Source organism: Tachysurus vachellii, chromosome 8 (genome assembly GCF_030014155.1).
Source record: "Tachysurus vachellii isolate PV-2020 chromosome 8, HZAU_Pvac_v1, whole genome shotgun sequence".
In the NCBI taxonomy this organism is placed as follows: domain Eukaryota; kingdom Metazoa; phylum Chordata; class Actinopteri; order Siluriformes; family Bagridae; genus Tachysurus; species Tachysurus vachellii.
This window is the reverse complement of record NC_083467.1, coordinates 7683240-7704550: the sequence shown is the minus strand read 5'-3', so window position 1 is coordinate 7704550 and position 21311 is coordinate 7683240. Positions and strand designations below refer to the sequence as shown.

General features: G+C 38.3%; 2 protein-coding genes across 5 annotated transcripts in view; both read right to left on the bottom strand.

Moving 5' to 3' along the window:
- LOC132849973 (MORC family CW-type zinc finger protein 3-like) overlaps positions 1-21311 on the bottom strand; it is a 62783-nt gene that overhangs the window by 22336 nt on the left and 19136 nt on the right. The gene's annotated exons all lie outside the window — the stretch shown is intronic.
- Positions 44-18516, bottom strand: LOC132849977 (MORC family CW-type zinc finger protein 3-like). Its single transcript, XM_060876028.1, has 19 exons — positions 18364-18516; positions 17034-17106; positions 16018-16150; positions 15594-15817; positions 15182-15341; positions 14705-14849; positions 14465-14593; positions 14210-14329; positions 13684-13781; positions 7455-7556; positions 3750-3821; positions 3348-3449; positions 3036-3164; positions 2749-2823; positions 2623-2665; positions 1841-1898; positions 1697-1742; positions 1070-1603; positions 44-890 (listed from the first exon to the last, which is right to left on the bottom strand). Exons 1-19 carry the CDS (start codon positions 18475-18477, stop codon positions 731-733), a joined length of 2517 nt encoding a protein of 838 aa, XP_060732011.1. The 5' UTR covers positions 18478-18516; the 3' UTR covers positions 44-730.

The following is a 21311-nucleotide window of genomic DNA, read 5'->3' as shown; positions in this document are numbered from 1 at the left end:
GCCTGAAATGTTCTTTTGTAATAGGAATTTAAAAAGTAAAAATTTAAATGGGTATAAATGGAAGAGTAATTAAATGGAAAGAAATGATGCGTCTTAAGAAATGATGCATCTCAATAGGAGTGGGTATATTTATTGATAATATTTTGCAAGAAAATGACTAGTTTTTAGAAAGTTTGTAGACTTTACATCAAACTCTAAAGTCTTGAATGATAACAGGATATATCCTACACTGATGTGCATAACAATGGACACTTCTTTGATGGTGCACAAGCATTGGCAGAAACAGGAAGTCAGTAACCATAGTGAAGGAAACCACAAAAAGGGAAAAAAGAAGTAAAACATTTTTTGTGTACCATGCCCTCATTTATGAATAGACAGTTACAAAAACATACCAGGAGGATAATAAAATAAGAAAAAAGAAACATTGAAAAATTTAGGCATTACAAAAGAATGAATAATTTTGAATCTTTAAGAAAACATTTATAGTAAGATAATTTGTTTTCTTGATTGTATAGACACATGAATTAATTATATAAACGTAATTAAATGTTATTGATGGTAAACTTGGGTCCAAATCAATTTCTAACATTCCACTTAATCAAACACAAGCCATGCAATAAAAATCTTAATGTTTTGTCAAAATCAACAGTGTATGTAGTTATTTATGCATTAAAACAACCAAATGATTAATGTGGCTTGAAGGTTTTTGCTCTTCTGGTCACCATTTTTTCTATGTAGAGGCCGTCTCTGTAGGGGAGATCTCATTTACAACCTGAACGAGAATCTCATCAATGGCATCGCAATCGTAATTCACCAGCTGAAGGTCCAGATCAGGGGCGAGAGTGACCAGCAGACGGGCCAATGTTTGTCTGAGTTCTCTTAATTTGAGTCTAAAAGAGGAGAAACTCTATTTGAGTTATTTGTGTTACAAGTCAATGCTATGGGTTCTGTCTCAAAAGCCACATAATTACAGTTTTATATCATTTTGAACTGCACAAATTGTACATTCATACAGCTATATAATAAAAGATATTATTGGTAATGTGCTGCTCTAGAGTAGAACTCTTACTTGTCTGTCTGTAGGTTACTGTTATCTGTCCCTCTTCCTGAGTTGGAGGCTTCTGCTGCAGTTGCTGTACTTTCTTCATGGGAGCATATAGGAAAATTTGTCTGGAACACTTGATCTTCTGCAAATAGCTTGACCTTTTCAATTTCTCTCTTCATGTCATCTAAAGCTTTCTTCAGGCTCTCACAGGAGGTTGACAAATTGTAATGCACCTTTTCTAGACTCTCCACCTGTGTGTGTTCAGAAGGATTGCTATCATTTTTTTCATTTTTGCTCCACTTTTCTTTTTCCATCTTTTCTGTATCCTTCTTTTCCAGCTTCAAAGCTGGGTATCTAAGGAGAAAAGCTGTTTTGTTATCTTTCCATGCTGCTTGATCACCATTACCATCACGATTGTCTAGGATTGGTGAGGAACAGAACTCAGGTGAGGCTGTGGATGTTGATGGCCTGCTTAGTGTGTTGCTGCCAAAACAGTCTCTTATTCTGGCTCTCTTCATTTCTTCATTCTCCTGGCTTGGGCCCATGGCTCTCTTCTTCCTGAAATTAAGGGGAAATTCAATCATTTCGATTTTCTTAATGCCATGTAATTGTGAAGGAGCAGGAGACATGGTGAATGATAGATGCCATTACCTTGATGAAAATGGCCAGTGAATGGGGACTCGATGAGACCAGAAGCCTGTACAGGTAATGACAGATTCACACTGGTAATACCTGAAACCAATAAATAAAGAGACATACTGTATATATATGCACACATGAAAAATAGGTCCTCACTTGCATGTCTCTGGGGATTGGAGTTGAGGAGGGAGTCAGGTGTTCCTTCAACAGGGCTCTGTTAAGACAGAGAGTATGTTATAAAAGCAGTTCCTAAAATGTGGGGTAGGTTCTAGGATATTTGACACGCAAGCCTACTGCATGTGTATTGTGATTTCTGCCTGTTAATTCATTAATGCTTTTACTTCTTTTCATAAGCAGTCCACAGCATACCCTAAGTTATCATACAAACTTAGAGGTTTCCAAAATGTAGGTACAAAACTAAGTCTTGCAAATGCTGCCTTAGTTCTGAAAAAGTCTGACATAAATCTTCTCATGTCAAGTTTCAGCTGGCACATAAGGTCCTGCTGTGTCTTTAAGAGATCAGCATTTTATTTGGTCAAAGCTAACATCAGCATCATCAGAATTCATATCCATTTACTGTCACCTGCTATCATTATCATTGAATCGATTCTCGTAACCAGAGTAATGGTGACGTATTTCAGTTCTGCTTAATGCTAGCAGAAATGCGCTTTAATCTGGTAAACGTCCTTGCATCATTTAGCAATCCCAAAATGTGATGTGCACTCAGCACAAATGAATTTCAGTTCCTGAAAACGGCAATATGCTGCAACAACATTTGTGCATCTTTATAAGTCCCATTCTATAGTCACTCTGATTGCTTCAGGTGCTATGTGGCTCAGATTGAACCCAAATGCCAGATAGAAATGAAGTGTTTTACTGGATCTATACAGGGAGAAAACAAAAAGACACTTGACAAATCAAGTTAAAACATAACACACCTGCTCTCTGTTCTTCTCCTTTTGCAACTTCTGATTTTTCTCACTGTTTCAAAACACATGCAAGATTATATATAACATTATATGAAACATATATGTTTATTGTAAACAACAGGTTGTATTACTCACTCCTGTTTGTAAGTTTTCTGGTTTCTGGGTTGTTCAACCTCCGAATCCTCTGGCTCCTCTTCAACTGTACAACTCCTGAGAGAATTACGCACTCACATGAGTAAGCTAATACACACCACTGTATATACCCTATAAATAACAATTAATTTTGTAAAAAATGATTGCAGTGCAATTTTTCCTTGTGACTTAAACCTAGTTTTTAAACACAAAAAGACAGAAACACTCACATGGAAACAGGGAAACACACAAAAATAGACATACACAGACTTATGCAGACACAAACACACCTGAACTGGGGATCAGGGTTCATGTAGCAGAACCACTGATCTGGAAGCTGAGACCAATCAATGCCATCGGGAAGTTTTCGAAAATTCCTACAATCATCACACTGCAGCCAGATTTGATCTGGATTCTTCCTGCAAATAAGAAAACTTATGTGGACAGAGGAAGAAAATGCAAAACAATGGAGGACCCTGGAGCTGTGTTCACTATTAACAATTTTCTCCACAACAAATTATATATGCAAATAAAGCAGATTTTTTTGTGACAAGTAGATAATCACAATTGCATGTGTGTGAGTGTGTGTTTTAATTACTCACACATCATCTTCATCAGGTACACTGCAATTGGATTTCTGACGTCTATAGCGGACTTCCTTCCAATATTCCTCAAGCTTAGTACTTACATTTTGTATAGTTTTCCTGCAGAGAATAAAAAACATTAATTACACCAGATGCACTCCCATACACAGAAGAGAAAATAGTGTAAGCAGCTGATTTTGGAGATACATTTGGAAATGCTTGTTTTTAAACAAGGTCACACCAAGACCCAGCCATTAGAATCTCTTGTTAACGTGCACTTATTACATTACTTATTAAATTACAGATTATAATAATCTAGATTTAGCACTCTCATCCCAGAATCCCTACACATAATTCCTAAAATTCATAAAGGCAGAGAGGCTTGTATTTATGTTGTAAACAACAGGTTGTATTACTCACTCCTGTTTGTAAGCTTTATGGTATCCGGGTTCATCATCCTCATCCTCTGGCTCCTCTTCAACTGTACAACTCCTGAGAGAATTACGCACTCACATGAGAAAGCTGATACACATTACTGTATATACTCTATAAATAACAATTAATTTTGTACAAATTATTGCAGTGCAATCTTTCCTTGTGAATTAACCCCAGTTCTTAATATATTCTACATTCCAGATTTATTCCCTTTGTTGTAATAACCTCCACACTGGGAAGTATTTCAACTAGATTTTGAAGCGCAGCTCATTACGCCACAAAAGCATTCTAACCCGGGTTGCATTGAGCATTACAATTCCTCCCATAAATATTCTGTGTTGTTGGAGTTCTGTGGAAGGCCAACAATATTTTTATGGATTTGTGCTTTATGCACAGTGCAATTGTCATGCTGAAACAGGTTTGGGCTAGACACCTTAGTTCCAGTCAATGGAAGCCTTAATGTTACTGCATACAAAGACATTCTAGACAATTATGTGCTTCTTTTCTGGGAATGTTTGTGGAAGAATCACATTTAACTGTAATTTTCAAGGGTCCAAATATTTTAGCCATTAATTGTAAACCATGATCAAAATGTACAGTATTATGATCTTTTTTCTCCATGTTATATACAGTTGTGCTCAAAAGTTTGCATTTATGTGGAAAATATGACTAATAATGAAAATATGTTTTTTTTATTTAAGGATAGTGGTCACGTGCAGTCATTAATTATCACATAGTTGTTTGACTCCTTTTTAAAACAATGATAACTGAAATCACCTAAACAACCCTGATCAAAAGTTTACATATCATTGAATGTTTGGCCACATTATAAACACACAGAGAAATACAGGCTGCTCTGGAAAAAGTGGTGCCGTTGATTGAAGGAGCACAATAAGGAGGTACTCGAACACAAATGACCCACATTGTCAAGTTGCTAGGAGAAAGCAGTTACTGCACTCATGCCACAAAAAGGCCATTAAGAGTCATTAGAGTAATGGGACCATAGATGAACTTTATAGTCACAACCATAAACACTATGTTTGGAGAGTCATTGAGGCCTACAGTGAAAAGTACACCATCCCTACTGTAAAGCATGGTGGTGAATCTCTTATATTTTGGGGCTGTGTGAGCTGTCACAGGAAAGTTAGTAAAAACTGATGGCAAGATAAATGCAGCATGTTATCTGAAAACACTGGCAGACAATTTGTATTTTACAGCATGAAAGCTGCTCATGGGAAGCTCTTGGATGTTCCAACATGACAATCATCCAAAGCACAAGGCAAGGTTGACCCTCCGATGGCTAGAGCAGAAAAAGGTGAAGGTTCTGGACCAGCCATCACAGTCTCCCGACCTCAAAATCATTGAACCATTTTAGGGAGATCTCAAAAATGCAGTTTGTGCAAGACAACCAAACAATTAACAGGAACTGGAAGCATTTTCCAAGAAGAATTAGCAGCTATACCATTTGAGAGAATTAAGGACCTCATGCACAATTATTACAAAAGAATGCATATTATCATTGATGCTAAAGGGGGCAATACACAATATTAAGAACTATAGGTATGCAAACTTTTGAACAGGTATTAATTCCTTATTTTCTTTTTTATGTTATGTTTCGTTTGATGCTTTTGCCATTCTGTTATGCCGTACAAATTAATTGAGAAAGAAATAAAATACATTTGCTTTGCCTTCTTGCTCATGTTTTCTTAAAAAAAAAAAAATGGTACACCTTGAAAATTCTCCCGTTATACAAACTTTTGAGCACATCCGTATCTCTACAAACACACACACACACACAAAGAAAGAAACACTCACATGGGAACAGGGAAACACACAAACAGACATACACAGACTTATGCACAAACACACCTGAACTGGGGATCAGGATTCATGTAGCACAGAGATATTCAACTAAAATTTAAAGAGGTCCAGTAAGAGAAAATTTCTTGAAGCAAAGGTCCGGAAGATCATAATGTCATAATGTAATATCATAATGTAGTGTGATATATATTTAAGTAGCCTAGTAGTTGTATCAACATCTGCAAGCAATCAATACCTGACTGTCAAATCAAATAAATTCAGTACAATTCAAAAACTTATTTATAATATTACTAATATTTATTGTCCCGTAACATAGAACTGAACATATGTATGATTGTAGATATGTATAACGTTCTCTCATTAAATAAAAGTAGGGATACATTTCAAAATAAGAGAAAATAAATAAAATGTGAAAATTGTGCATGTTTAAATAAAGTGCTTAACTTTCCCTTTTATATCTCAGTGAGAGAACTGAGCTCTGGCTTGGCTTGGCAGGATGTTAAACCTGGGCTTGAACGGAGTCAGGGCCATTCTCATACACAAGTGGAGGTGCTCATTAGTGAGTTTGGAACAGTATTTAGATTTGATTATGTTCATTGTAGTGAACGCTGCCTCACAGTTGTATGTAGAGCCAAACATGTTCAGGATGTATAGCACTACTTTCCTCAGACCTGGGAAAGCTGTCTCATTTGAGTGGATATGTTTGTTCAAAACCTTTCTGTTTTGTCTCATAATGGCGTTTCACATTGCCACTTTTAATATGAGGCACGCTGGTGAAGTGTGAACAGAAATCAGTCTCTGTCTTACTCGTCTGTTTCTCTCCCTTTCTCCGTCTCACTCGTCTGTTTCTCTCCCTTTCTCCGTCTCACTCGTCTGTTTCTCTCCCTTTCTCCGTCTCACTCCTCTGTTTCTCTCGCTTTGTTTTCTACATGTATCGCTATCTTTCTTCCATGTGTAACTTTACTCTAATTCTCTCTCATCTGTCTTGCGCTGTTGAGTCGCAGGGTTTACTTCAGGAATGCACAGACTTGATTGGCTGAGTGGTATCACGTGTGATAGCTTAACTCGCTAATGTAATTGGTCTGTGCGTTTCCACTACCACTACCGTAAAGATTGCAAAAGCTGCGCCGATTAAAATAGCAGCGCCCCGTCAAGTTTTAAATCAGACCTAATTTAATTTAAACCTTTTGTTTTGGCTGTAGGTCCGGGTCCGGATTGGACAGCTTCTGGGTCTGGACCCGGACCGCGGTCCGCCTGTTAGTGAACTCTGATGTAGCAGAACCATGGATAAGGAAGCTGTGATAAATCAATTCCATCAGGAAGTTTTCGCCAATTTATACACTGCTCACACTGCACCCAGTTTTGATCTGGTTTCTTCCTGCAAGTCCACATACACACAGACTTTTATGTATTTATATTCTCATAAACCTCCTCTATCCTTTTATCAATCTTCCACTGCTCTGTTTCAGAGAATGTGTCCAAATAGTCCTATCAGTACAGTGCTTGCATACTTTTGGGTAAATCAGGTAAGATTACCATTACTACATGTCACTGAATGTGGGGTGGGAAAACATCCAGAGTAGGAAGATAAACATTGCAACTACTGGCATACTGACATCCCACTCCCCAAACTGGCATGTGTTGAGAGGTGGAGGGAAACCAGCCAACTTAGAGAAAACTTATGTGGACAGAGAGAGCATGACAATGCAAAACAATGGAGGACCCTGGAGCTGTGTTCACTGTTAACAATTTTCTCCACAACGAATAATATATGCAAATAAAGCATCTGTGCACAGATTTTTTTTGTGACAAGTAGATAAACACAATTTTGTGTGTGTGTGTGTGTGTGTGTGTGTGTTAATTACTCACACATCATCTTCAACAGGTACACTGCAGTTGGATTTCTGACTTCTATAGCGGACTTCCTTCCAATATTCCTCAAGCTTAGTACTTACATTTTGTATAGTTTTCCTGCAGAGAACAAAAAGCATTTACTACATCAGATTCACTCCCATACTCAAAACACTGATCATACATCAATCACATTAATAAGCTAGGACTCTTGCCTAAAACCACAGTTTGGCAAACTGCATCCAAGACTGTGTGTAACAGAAGACTCCACCAATGAATGCTATAATACTATAGTTGTACACTTGATGGCAGAAGAGAAACCAGTGTAAGCAGCTGATAATGCTTGTATTTAAACAAGGTCACACCATGACCCAGCTATTAGAATCTCTTGTTAACATGCACATATTCCATAGTGTGTAGTGTAGTGTGCAATAATTATCACCTTAATGAAGAAGACATTAAATGATTGAGCTAAGAGCAGTGTTGTATAAAGTACTAGAAAGCAATACTTGAGTAAAAGTACAAGTATCGTACTAGAAAAAGACTTTGGTAGAAGTAAAAGTTCCCTTTTAGAATATTACTCAAGTAAAAGCCTTAAAGTATCTGATATATACTGCACTTAAGTATCAAAAGTAATTTTCTGATATTTAATGTACTTAAGTATTTGAAGTAAAAGTAAAAAGTAAAATTTCAGTGATTTTTGGTAGGCATAAGAGGCACTTCATCCGGTAGGAAGAACATTTCATTCCAATGTACAGAAACATTTCTTGCAAATACAGCCACGGGTGTATAACGTTATCTTCTTCACCCTGTTCACCGAGGTCACCACTATCGTCGTGGTGGTCGTCTACGATAAAGGGAGGTCCTCCAGTAGGTGCTACCATGGCGGTTTCAGTTGTGCTTCCTCCTCCTTTGTCAACAATACGCTGAAATAGAGCGTGCGGAGCTGCGTAATGCAATCTAGGAGCAGTGATTCGCCAAACCTCCCTTATTGCAGTCGCACACATTCCTTCTGATTTTATTTTGTAGTAACAAGTATCGAAGATGCTTAGTGGAAATATATCAGAGTAAAAGTATACATTTTATCTAGGAAATGTAGTGGAGTAAAAGTGAAAGTTGACAAATTTAAATAGCGAAGTAAAGTACAGATACGTGAAATTTCTACTCAAGTACAGTACCGAAATATTTATACTCTGTTACATTACAACTCTGGCTAAGAGCTAATGGCTAACCACAAAATTCCACTAACCTCAGTTACCTCATTACTAAAGACTTGGCAGCCAGACATAATGCACAAGGCCAAAAGCTTCTCCAGTGTCTAGATTTGATAGGGGCTTTGAGATATCATTATTGCAAATACACTTGATAAAAATATCTTAGCAACATGGATTAAGGTAAGTGAGATGAGATGGAAAGCTTCAGGCTTGTGAAAATTGATCACTGGTTATGTAATCGGTAAAAACCATTACACCAAACACCAATCACCAATGTGTCTAAAACACGTGATTTAGTTAGGTGTAAGAGCACAGGGAAGTGTTTACGAGTATGTACATATAATGTCATTAAATAGTGCCAAATTTCAAAGAAAGGAGGGAAGTTGCATGTTCCTCAAGGGCAGTTAAAACAAAATCACTTGGTAAATCCTGATCATTCACTGTGAAGGTTTATGCCAATCAGAAAATAGCACTATTGTATCTGGGTAAGATTTAACGCAACAACCAATGAAAAGAAGCATATCCTGGAATTGTTCAGCATCATCCTTGTTCACCCACAGAGAAAACCACTGGAGCTGCGAGCATCACTTTGAGCATAGAGTAAGTCATTATCTCCTGTTTTAATGTTACAACAAATTCACAACTTGTTTGACACAAACAATGACATTTTGACTGCTGTTAGAGATGTTTCCCAGATAATCAGCATCAGTTTCTTATGAGTGTCTGTAACTTAGCCAAGAGTTTTACAGCCTGTTCACTGACAACACCTGCTCAGAACAAGTAGTCTAGGCCCCTGGTTCTGAAACTGGGGGCCCTGAGATGGTGCCAGGGGGCCCTGGTTTTATGACATTTTATAAAATAATGAATTTGTCATAAATTCTGTGTAATTAAATCTCAGAAAAATAAGGCTACTAACTACTATAATTTGATATGCTTTGTTTAATTCAAATATTAAGTTTTGGAATATTTTATGTCATGAATTTTCTTTTGAGGGGCAAGTAGGGATGCACTGTGTACAAGGGACACCTTAGTTCCAGTCCAAAAAGTTTGAGAACCACTGGTCTAGGCCTAGTCATATTTTCATTATCACACGATGACTGACATTTTGTCACATTAAAAATCTCTCTCCAAATAGGCTTAATAATTTTATTAGCACTGAATAAAGTAAAGTGTATTGCATCGTCAATGTCATCCGTCACTTTTAAAATCATGTCATATTTAATATCCTGCCCATGGATGCATTAATCATTGCATCTGTCTTTCAAAGATGCCAACTAAAAGGCAACTAAGCATTCTCTCATTTGCCATGAGAGGAAGGCCCCTGAAAAAGGCCAGGTTGCAGGATGCAGGCTCAGAGAAGGTGCCCGTTTGGCCCATTGTTGCGTTTGGGTGGGGGGTTGGAGATGTCACTCTTGCCTGTATTCAAAACTTGAGAGCCCTGCCAATATAGTAAAACCTGTCTAGTCATAACCATCAATTTAGCTCACCATTACTGTTTACTATTGAAATTAGTAAACAACAGACTGTTCATCCGGAAGCTGCGTTTATTGTTGCAGGTGATTTTAATCACTCAAACTTAAAGGCAGTGCTCCCCAAATTTCACCAGCATGTTTACTGTCACACCAGAGGGAACAAAACCTTAGACCATGTATACAAAAACATGGCTGGGGCTTACGTTGCGACCCCCCTCCCCCACCTGGGACAGTCAGATCACCTTTCTTTGTTCCTCACCCCCAACTATGCATCCCTCATCAATCGAGTGAAGCCATCAGGGAGAACCATTAAGGTCTGGCCCACAGAAGCAGATTTCACACTCCAGGAAAGGTTTCAACACACAGACTGGAGTACATTTGCATCTCAGGCCACCAGTGACACTCACACAGACATTGATTACAATGGTTACACCTCCTCTGTACTGGATTACATCAATACCACCATAGACAGTGTCACTACTAAGAAACAGATCATCATATACCCAAATCAGAAGCCATGGATGAACAAGGAGGTGCGCCTCCTGTTGAAGGCACGCAATACTGCCTTCAGATCAGGCAACGTACAGGCCTACAGCACATTCAGAGCTAACCTGAAGAGGGGCATCAAAGAGGCCAAGCACTGCTACAAGCGGATGTCCTCTTCTTGAACGAGCTTAATGACTTTTATGCTCGCTTTGAGAGAGACAACAGAGAAACTGCCACCAAGCTCAAACCCTCGGCTGACCACCCTCCAATCGTACTCTCCTCCACTGATGTCTGCAACGCACTGAGCTGGATCAGCGCACACAAAGCCGCTGGACAACATCCCTGGATGCGTACTCAGGGCTTGTGCTGAGCAGCTTGCTGGGGTCTTCACAGACTTCTTGCCCAAGCAGCTGTTCCTACTTGCTTTAAATGCACTTCCATTGTGCCAGTGCCAAAACACAGCTCAACGTGCCCGAACGACTACCGCCCTGTAGCACGGACTCCCATTGTCATGAAGTGCTTTGAGCGGCTTGTCCTGGCACACCTGAAGGACTCTCTGCCATCCACATTGGACTCTCACCAGTTTGCCTACCGCAGAAATAGGAGCACAGAAGATGCAGTTTCCATGGCACTACACTCTGTGCTCACACACTTGGATAATAAGAACACTTATGCACGTATGCTGTTTGTTGACTTCAGCTCAGCATTTAACACCATCATTCCATCCAAGTTAATAGCCAAATTAGTGGATCTGGGCATTAACACCACAACTTGCAACTGGATCATGGACTTCCTGACCAACAGACACCAGCAGGTTCGATCAGGCTCCATCTGCTCCAACACCATCACACTCAACACTGGTGTACCACAGGGCTGTGTGCTGAGCCCCTTCCTCTACTCCCTCTTCACCTCCGACTGCAGGCCTTTGAATAGATCTAACTCCATCATCAAGTTTGCAGATGACACTACAGTGATCGGTCTCATCACCAACAATGATGAGACTGCCTACAGGGAGGAGATCCAGCACATAGCCACATGATGCAATGACAATAACTTGCTCCTTAACACCTCCAAAACAAAGGAGCTCATTGTGGACTTCAGGAAAGAGACAGGAGGCACACACGACAACATCCACATCAATGGGATGGCTGTTGAACGCGTTTCCAGTTTCAAGTTCCTGGGGATCCACATCTCGGCGGACCTGTCCTGGACTACCAACACCTCCAGCCTGGCCAAGAAGGCTCACCAGCGGCTCTCTTTCCTGAGGACACTAAAGAAAAATCAGCTCTCCTCGGACATCCTGGTGAACTTCTATCGCTGTGCGATAGAAAGCATCCTGACCAGCTGTGTCACAGTCTGGTATGGGAGCTGCTCTGTTGCAGAGCGTAGGGCATTGCAGCGGGCGGTGAAAACCGCCCAGCGCATCACAGGAACTCCACTTCCTGCCATGGAGGACATCCACAAGAAATGCTGTCTGCATCGAGCTCGCAGCATTCTTAAGGACTCCTCTCATCCCGCCCACAGACTGTTTTCACTTCTGCCCTCTGGCAGGCGTTTCAGGTGGCAGGCGTTTCCTCCAGACCATAACCAGCCGACTAAAGAACAGCTTTTTTCCTAGAGCTGTCTCTTTATTGAACTCTGCCACTCACTGATTATACTGTCCTTCATTCTACTGCCACACACACACACACCTTGTTACTGCACTAATGGACTGTCTACACAAAAACTTATCACTGATTAGTTTTGCTCATTTCTCACCCCACAATTCGTTATTGCACTAATGGACTGTTACATAAAACTATGCTCATTTGCACACTTGCTCTTCTTTTTTTTGCATTGCTGCTCACCATTGCCTTACATTGTACTGTATATACCCACCTGATATTATTATGTTCATAGTACATATCCCCCTGTATATTTCGGTTATAGTAATAATATATTGTTTATAGCACATAACCTTCTGTAAATTTTAGTTTATAGTAATAGACGTCTGTATATTATATACATAGTACATATCGTCGCTGTCGGGCGGAAACCTCCTATGTCCAAATTTAGTCAATTTCATATTTTTTCACATATAGATGCTATTGGTCAGTCCCCACGTGGGTCTGTTATTTTTACAACTTATTAACCAATCTAAAGTCTTGAAAATAGCTTGAGCGCAAATCTCTTAACTCCACTGGACACTTAAACTGTCTGAGAAATCTCGTAACTCCACCTCTTCTTCACTCCGCGGGAGATCTTCGCGGCATATTTTGGCATGTTTTTTGGACACTAACAAGTGAAAATAGTTAGGTTAGATACATTTGAGTAGGCCTGTTTTGTTAAAAATCGATAGCTGTAATGCTTCTGTGCAGAAAGAAACCTGTGAGCCACGAAGGTAAGTTTGCGAGTAATTTCCACCTATTAGACAGCATAATCAGCTTATCGTGTTTTGTATTGCATCACTTATAGCTCTTAAACCTTTAAAATAAACCTTTAAATAGTTTTTTTAATTTCCTGAAAAAAAAAATGGTTTTGGAGATACGAGGATTCCGCCGGACAGCGATGATATATATATATATATATATATATATATATATATATATATATATATATATCCATCTGTATATTTTTATTCATAGCACATATATATTCATCTGTATATTATATTCATAGTACATATATATTCATTTGTACATCATATTTATATAACATACATATCTGTAAATTAATGTTTATAGTAATAGCCATATATTTTGGTACAGCACATATCCTTCTGTAAATCTGTATATTATGTTCATAGTACACACACATCTGTAAATCACTTCCATATTACCACTTATTTAAATATCTTGTAAAAAACTGTATATCCTGCACTTGCTACTATTGCACTCTGGTTAGACCTAAACTACATTTCGTTGCCTTGTACTTGTACATGTGTAATGACAAAGTTGTATCTAATATAATCTAATCTAAAAATGTGATTCTATGCAAAATGTAGTCTTTTCACTGTGGGCATTGTTAAGTATTGTTTTTACCTATTACGGCCTCTGACAACAATAACAATACACCTGAAACAATAACTATACACACCTGTATTCTTCTGTCTTCTCAAAGTCCTGTTTGTTGTGCATTGGTGTTAGGTAGTCACATTCTATTACCCCAATAACTCGCATTCCTGTTTTGTTGGCCTGGTAACAGAACACAAAAAACAATGTAAACATGATGTGAATTATGTGGTGTTATTAGTCTAGCAGACAAGTATCAATGTATTTATTGAAAGAGACTTAGGTAAATGTTCCTATATATAAAAGAACCTAGATGTATCCTTTGTTAGAATCTAGTCATAAAATAACTAAGAGCATGGTTTACTGCTACCTCAAACACTCCAGGGTCCCTGGTTGGGTCCTGTCTACTCTCATGTCATAAAAACTTTGCTAGCCTCTAGCTGTAGATAAATGTGTGCATGGTGGCTATACATACAGTACAACCATTAAACTGTAACATTTTTCAGTATAGTTAGCTTTCATTTTTCTTCCCAACTTTTTTCTTCCCAACTTCTCAAATTTAAAATTAGTCCTGCGTTCTTGTGTTAGGGACTAAAAACTCTTATCTTTACCTTACGCTGACAGGCAGCAGGTTCATAGGCTTTGATGAGGCGGTTGTTGTGGTACATCATCAATCCATAATGTTCTTTGCTTATTGTGTTGAAGCCAAAGGTGATTTTAATTCCCGTTTTCTGAGACAAAAACTTAAGGATCATGCCATAAAAATATTAAATCTGTTTCATTATACAGTAATAATATCTTAGTTATTCAACAGATATCATATAACACACACTATATATTATAGCAAATATTTGGCAAAAGGATACGAGAAATGTGGGTTTGTACATGTCCTTAATGCTAAATGCTAGGCTTTTGGAGATGAGCTGAGATTTCACCTTCTGCCCACGTATAATAATCTGCATTTTAGGCTTTAGGTACAAGATACTGCAGTATGCCTGAATTAAAATAAAAAACACAAATGTGACCATGCGGTCAGCACTGATACCTCAGTGAGCTGGCAAATGAGGAAAATGAATGATTTTAATATTCAGTGGTTTAAATCTCACCCGCAGTGAATATTCACTCTTAGGTGGTGATATCTGGCTCTCTGGCTCCTTGTTTGGCTCTTTGCTGCCTTCATTAACATCAACAGGGAGCCGGATATCATAGCGATCCTTCAAGAAGTCAAATTCCAATTCACCCGAGGACATTCTAAGGCAGAACAAAGGTAATTATCGGAAAATCCAGTAAAGAGCACCTGACATTTACAGAGCACCTGACAATCAATGACAAACATTTAATAAACATATCTGAACTGTAAATGTAATGATGATATGAAAATAATGTTGTGATAAATGTATAATTTAACCCAGAATCTTCTTACTGCTCATTGCTCTTTATCAATCAGTGTGGTCTACAATGTATTCAACATTACATTTGTAAACTAAACATGACAAAGGTATAAACTACAGTGCTTCTGTACTTTCTATCCACTTTTCTGTGTTTTATCCCCTATTTCTTTCTCTCTCTTTCATCATGGTTACCTGCGAAGGTTCCAGATGATTATGCGAGTTCCAGTGGAGTTGGTGCCGAATGGGCCATTAATGGCACTGAACTCAGTTTGCAGTTCTTCCTTAGTGCTAAACAAAGAATGGGTGAGAATATCATGGAGACACTCTTCATACTTCCGTGGACCACCGAGTAAGCAAAAGGTTAAGGACCAAACTGTACAGAAGAACATTTAAACTCTCAGAAAGCATTTAAATATTCATAAGTGATACCATGATATTAGTGAATAGGGTGAAAACCTTGTTATATGCAGTTACTGTTTTCTATTCATTACTTCTTTCTTCTGTAGTAGTAAACATTTCTGCTTTATGAAATTCTTGTTCAATGCACATATCCACTCACATCACCAATCAAAAGTTCTCTATAATCTCTCTACAAATAGGATATCAGTCTGTTCAGCGGTTGTGAATGCGACAATAGGCACTATGACATTCTGTGCTCCTGTCCTCTCGAGGTAAGTCTGTGACAGAAGACCCACACACATGGTGTTGTCTTTCTTTGAGAACACGATAGCATCCTTCCCCAAGCGCATGGAGCCGGACTTAAACCCGTTACCATAAAGACCAACTGGAACATGGCCATTTACTGCTTGCTTATCACTGAAGCCAAAACTAAGAGAGAGAGAGAGAGAGAGAGAGAGAGAGAGAGAGAGAGAGAGAGAGAGAGAGAGAGATATTAATGGAGATAGAGAGAATATGAATCACTGGATATGTGTCCCTTTAATTAAAAAACAGCAGTTAAAGTAAAAACTTTATCCATATGGACAACTTGGACAATATGGATAATGTAGGCTCCATAAACACTCCCCTACCTGAGCATTTTGTGCATCTTGTCATAATCCATGCCTTTTCCATTATCCATGAAGATGAGGCAGTCCTGGCCTTTGAACACTGTTTTATCTATCCAAATTTGCTTTGCACTGACATCTGGGTCATAAGCATTGTCTGTCAATATAGAAGAAATACAGCAAAAACTTAAATACTATCACTCATACTACTTGCCTGATTCCCACTTCTCAGGAGTGTTTGGATTCCCAGTTAGCTGTAAAAGGCATTTGAAAAATGCAAACAAATGCCAAAACAAACTCCCTCTGGAGTCATGAATGGATCGACTCAGTTGTTGCCTCTGATTTGCATAAGTTCATTCAGCTGAACATTTTATTCCCCATGCTGCAAATCAGGTTCTTGTCACACACACCAGAATCCCTTGCATATATTTTATGACTACTGATTACTAGTAAATGAAATTAAATGAGTGTAAAATATTGGATAGTGAATATACTGTATGTTTACTGTATATTTACAGATAATGCTGTAACATGTTCAGAATTACAGATGGAAATGCCAGAATAAAATTCCAAATGTTGAATCCTGATATTGATGGGCATTTAGAGGAGAAAGAATATAGTACACACCATTATTGTTCTGTTATGGATGCCTTGAACGTGTAAAGCCATCAATAATGCTAAAGCAGGAAGTAATGAAATGAAGATGGGGGGTGGGGTGGGAGAGCATTACAAAATCCCAAAGTTTTTGCTCAAAAAGGTTATAAATTAGATTGTTCCTTTTTATGTTAATATTATGATTGGTCATCTAGTGCCCTGTAGTGTTTATGAAATTTCAATTGATTACATGGCTTTTAATTATATGACGTGAATGAATGAGAATAAAAATTGGAATTGAGGAATTAACAAAAAAAAACAGGTCTGTCTTTCAGAAAATGGCAAAGTTATATTACTCATTAATATGCAGGCCAATTATAGTTTTGTACCAGTACCTGATCGAACAGACATAAAGAGTAATAAAACTGGAATGAATGGTGACTTACCAATCAGGGCTGCTATAGCGCTGAAGGGCCCAGTGTGGCTTGTAGAGTTTGTATGCAGATAACGTGGACTAACCTTTAATCAGGGAAATATTACATGAAGAAGCTATAATTACACTCCTAGACATATACAGTAGAAAATTTGAAAATAATAGTGATGAAATAAACACATGGAGGATGTTGCAATGCTATGATATCTCCAAAGTTAACCTCACAAAAAACCACAAAACTGAAGCACAAAGTATGTGATACAAATTATGATTTAATTATCCATTTCTCATGACAAGTTGTGTGTTTTTGTCTTAACTTCAAGAAAAAGAAAAAAGAGATAGTTAATTGGTGCTATAAAGTTTAGTAAAACCTCTTGCAATGTCACATTAAGCATTTATTAAGCTTCTCTTCTTCATCTTGTGCCTTGGCCCAGTTATCAAAAAGCCATATATACGTGTGTGTGTGTGTGTGTGTGTGTGTGTGTGTGTGTGTGTATGAGGAGACGTTGATTTGTTTAAGGTGGACCAAAAAATTCTAGGATGAAACTTACGGACTTGTTAGTGTGTAAGTGTATAAGTTTTGTGTCATCGGAAAAGAAACAGCTCTCTGGTAGTGTTATTTAAATGAGCCAAATTGTTTACGACCTTAAAGCACGTTATGATTAACCACAACTACGTAAACAGCATGCTGCGAGGAAAAAGAAGTCTCACTAAAAGTCAGAAAACAGGACGTTTTTGATTTCTTTCTTTGTGTGCGCGTGTGTGTGTGTGTGCGTGCAAGTGTCTGCGTGTGTGTGTTATATATGCATACATTGTGGTCAATCATAACGTGCTTTGAGGTCGTAAACAATCTGGCTCATTTAAATAACACTACCAGAGAGCTGTTTCATTTCCGATGAAACAAAACTTATACACTTACACACTGACAAGTCCGTAAGTTTCATCCTAGAATTTTTGGTCCACCTTAAAAAATCAATGTCGCTTCATTATACACTAACCATCGCCATCTACAGGCGACACACTGCTACTTCATTATCGTTTTAAAGTGGATTAGAACAAACCGGACAATTTCAGGGACGCAGTGTTATACCCAGAATGTTCATCTGTTGTTCAACAAGGTCCTTTAACAACATTATGTCACTGACAACTTTACTTGATGGTTGCCAAATAAGGACAAATGATGACTGTGTGTATCACCCAAATATGTATACTCAGGCACGTATGAACGTTTATTTAATCTCACAGGGACTACACATCGCTTTGGTATTGTTTTGCACTTCTCGGCCACAGTATATATGCTTTGCAGTTTGCTGCTTAAAGTTATAACATGAAGTTTTACTTACTGCGCTTATAGGTATTCCTCGCTCTGTCTCTGCTGCCATGGTTGTAAGGGAATGAAGCAGGTCTGAGTGGGCGGGGCCAAGTGCGCAGGTATCTGATGCAAAACACCTGAGCATGTGACAGTAGAATTTGCAATTGATGAAAAGTCACATATCAGGATCAGGAAAATTGTAGTCACAGAAAAAAACAATTGCGCACTTTTCTCGTCCACAAACACAAGACAACAGTTACACCTCTGAAATGATTTATTTCAGGTGCACAAGTCCTATTCTATAAATCCCAACTTAAGAAACTATTACGCTCATGCATTCTGCAGTAGTTGCTCTGAATGTGGTGCAAAACATCCACATACCCTCGCACCAGATTTTCTGATGTAACCTTTAGGTATTAGGTTTTTTTTGCAATTATACCTTCGTAAGTTTCAAGACTGCCGCTTTTCAGTGCCAGTTTTTGGAAACATTTTAATCCTAATTTGTCTTTTTAACCCAATCGATACTTCAGCTGGTTATGTTAGCTTCTGTCTCACAGTTAAAATGAACAACATGAATATCCAGAGAGACTGTTTATACTGCTAATGCTGTTCATTTCAGGACTCAGTTCCTAAACGTCTATGAATGAAAAACGATTTGGACCACAAAAACCTGGCTTACTAATAGGTTTATTATTAATAATGCTATTATTCTTTGTATTTTGTATTCACTTCATCTAACAGGAGTGGAACTGATCTAGGTCTTTTTCTGTTGTAGTCCATCCTCCTCGTGGTTTGACATGTGCATTTAGATAAGATGCTTTTCCTGTTATCGTGGTTGTACAGAGTGCTTATTTTAGTTACTATTATTGTCAAGATGTTTCAGACTGCAGACCTGCCGTATGGGGTCAGAATTGTTTCGTTATTCTGAATAAATATACTATGATCCACAAATAGCCCTGCGATGGGTTGGCACTCCGTCCAGGGTGTATCCTCCCTTGATGCCCGATGACGCCTGAGATAGGCACAGGCTCCCCGTGACCCGAGGTAGTTCGGATAAGCGGTAGAAGATGAATGAATGAATGATCCACAAATAAATATAAAGAGTTTCACAAATATTTTTTAAATCAAGAAATGCACAATAAGCAAACCGTAAATATATGTTACACATTTCACAAAAAGAAATGAAATTCACAAATAAATAAAATTCCGACTCCGCCCACCGTCTACCTCCACGTCCGGCCCGTTACCTATGTCTATCCCCCACTATTCCCTTAAAACTTCATACTACTCTTAATTCTTTACTACAATATTCAAAAAATCACCCACCAACTCCCATAAACCCCACCCCCAATCCACTCAACGCCACCCCCATACATACTCAAACCCCCACCCACCCCACCCTACACACAAACACCAACAAAAAAAAACAAAACACCCCAACACCCCACCAAATATCCAAACCCCAAAAATATTCCATATTATCCCACACATACCTACAATAACAATATCCAAACAAACAACCCCCCACCCCATATCCCACAACAACAACAAACACCAATACACACAACTCCACCCTCCCCCAACAATCCACCATCCCACCTTCCACATCCCCAAAAAAACCATTTTCCCCCTCCATACCCCCTTCCTCCCATATTCAATCTCTCCCCTTCAAAATTCCTCACCCACAATACCCCTTTACTTACCAATCCAATCCCTCAAATATCAACAAAACCATACCTTTTTAAACCCATTCCCCCATCATACCAACAAATTCCCCCATCCCCCCCATACCACGCACCCCTCTACATGCAACCCTCCTTGAAACAACCCAACCATACCAATCTCACCCCCCACCCATACCCACTCCTTGCCGAACCGCCAGCCCCCCCCCAGCTATAACCCTCCGCACTCCGACCCTCGTGATATAGTCGCTTACATAAACCCCGCTTTTAATGCCATCCCTCCTCTCTCTACATTACTAGTCTACCGCACCCTCTGATAATACCCCGCGCGCTTTATACCAACCTACATCTATCTAGTATGAATGGGTGGTGTTTGTGGGCTCTGGTGTCTCACTCATTTACTTGCTTACTTATACAACAGTAGATGTTCAAGGCTTAGGTCAAACTGCATCAACAATTAATGAATGAACTGAAGACATGTTATTCTCATGTGCACAGATATAATTTAAAATCAGAAAGTAGTATGCAACTAAAAACTGTAAAATCTGTAGCCTAGTAAATAGAAAATACAACTTCCTGGTAGGATACATAGTCATTAGACATTTTCCCCCCTTATACTTATTTAGTTTGGTGTCTATGATTACCGGGTCATCCATGAAACCCTCCCCAACATGAATCACAAACTCTTTTTTATACATAACCTTTAAGGTCCAGCAATACATACATACATACATATACATATATATGTATACAATACACACCATGTAAAAACAGACTAGCTCAGCATCTTTGTAAAGATCTTTAAGAAACAAAGATCTAAAAAAGAAATTCTTTGTTTTATGGGAAATAATTTTATAACAGAGTAAGTAATATATTAACAAAGTAATAACCATAAGTTTTAAATATTCAGTGAGATCTGTAAGTTATATACATTTTACATAGTTTGTTTAAGGTGCATTTTAAATTCTGTTTATTTCATGTGTATGACTATTTTATCTGTTTATATACAAGCACCAAATAGTGTTTCCCCTAGGAGTGATTATTCAATTCAATTCAATTTATTTGTATAGCGCTTTTAACAATTCCTACTGTCTCAATGCAGCTTTACAGAAGTATGGAAACAGAAGACAGAGAAAAAAGAAATAAATAATAATGAAGAAAACCCATCCTCATTTGGGTGACACTGGACAGTAAATAATGTAAATGTAAATAATGTCCTTTTTAAAACTTTATAAAAATATATAATGTCCTTTATAATAGTGCAACCGAGAGATCCTGAGGAACTAATGGGTCATTG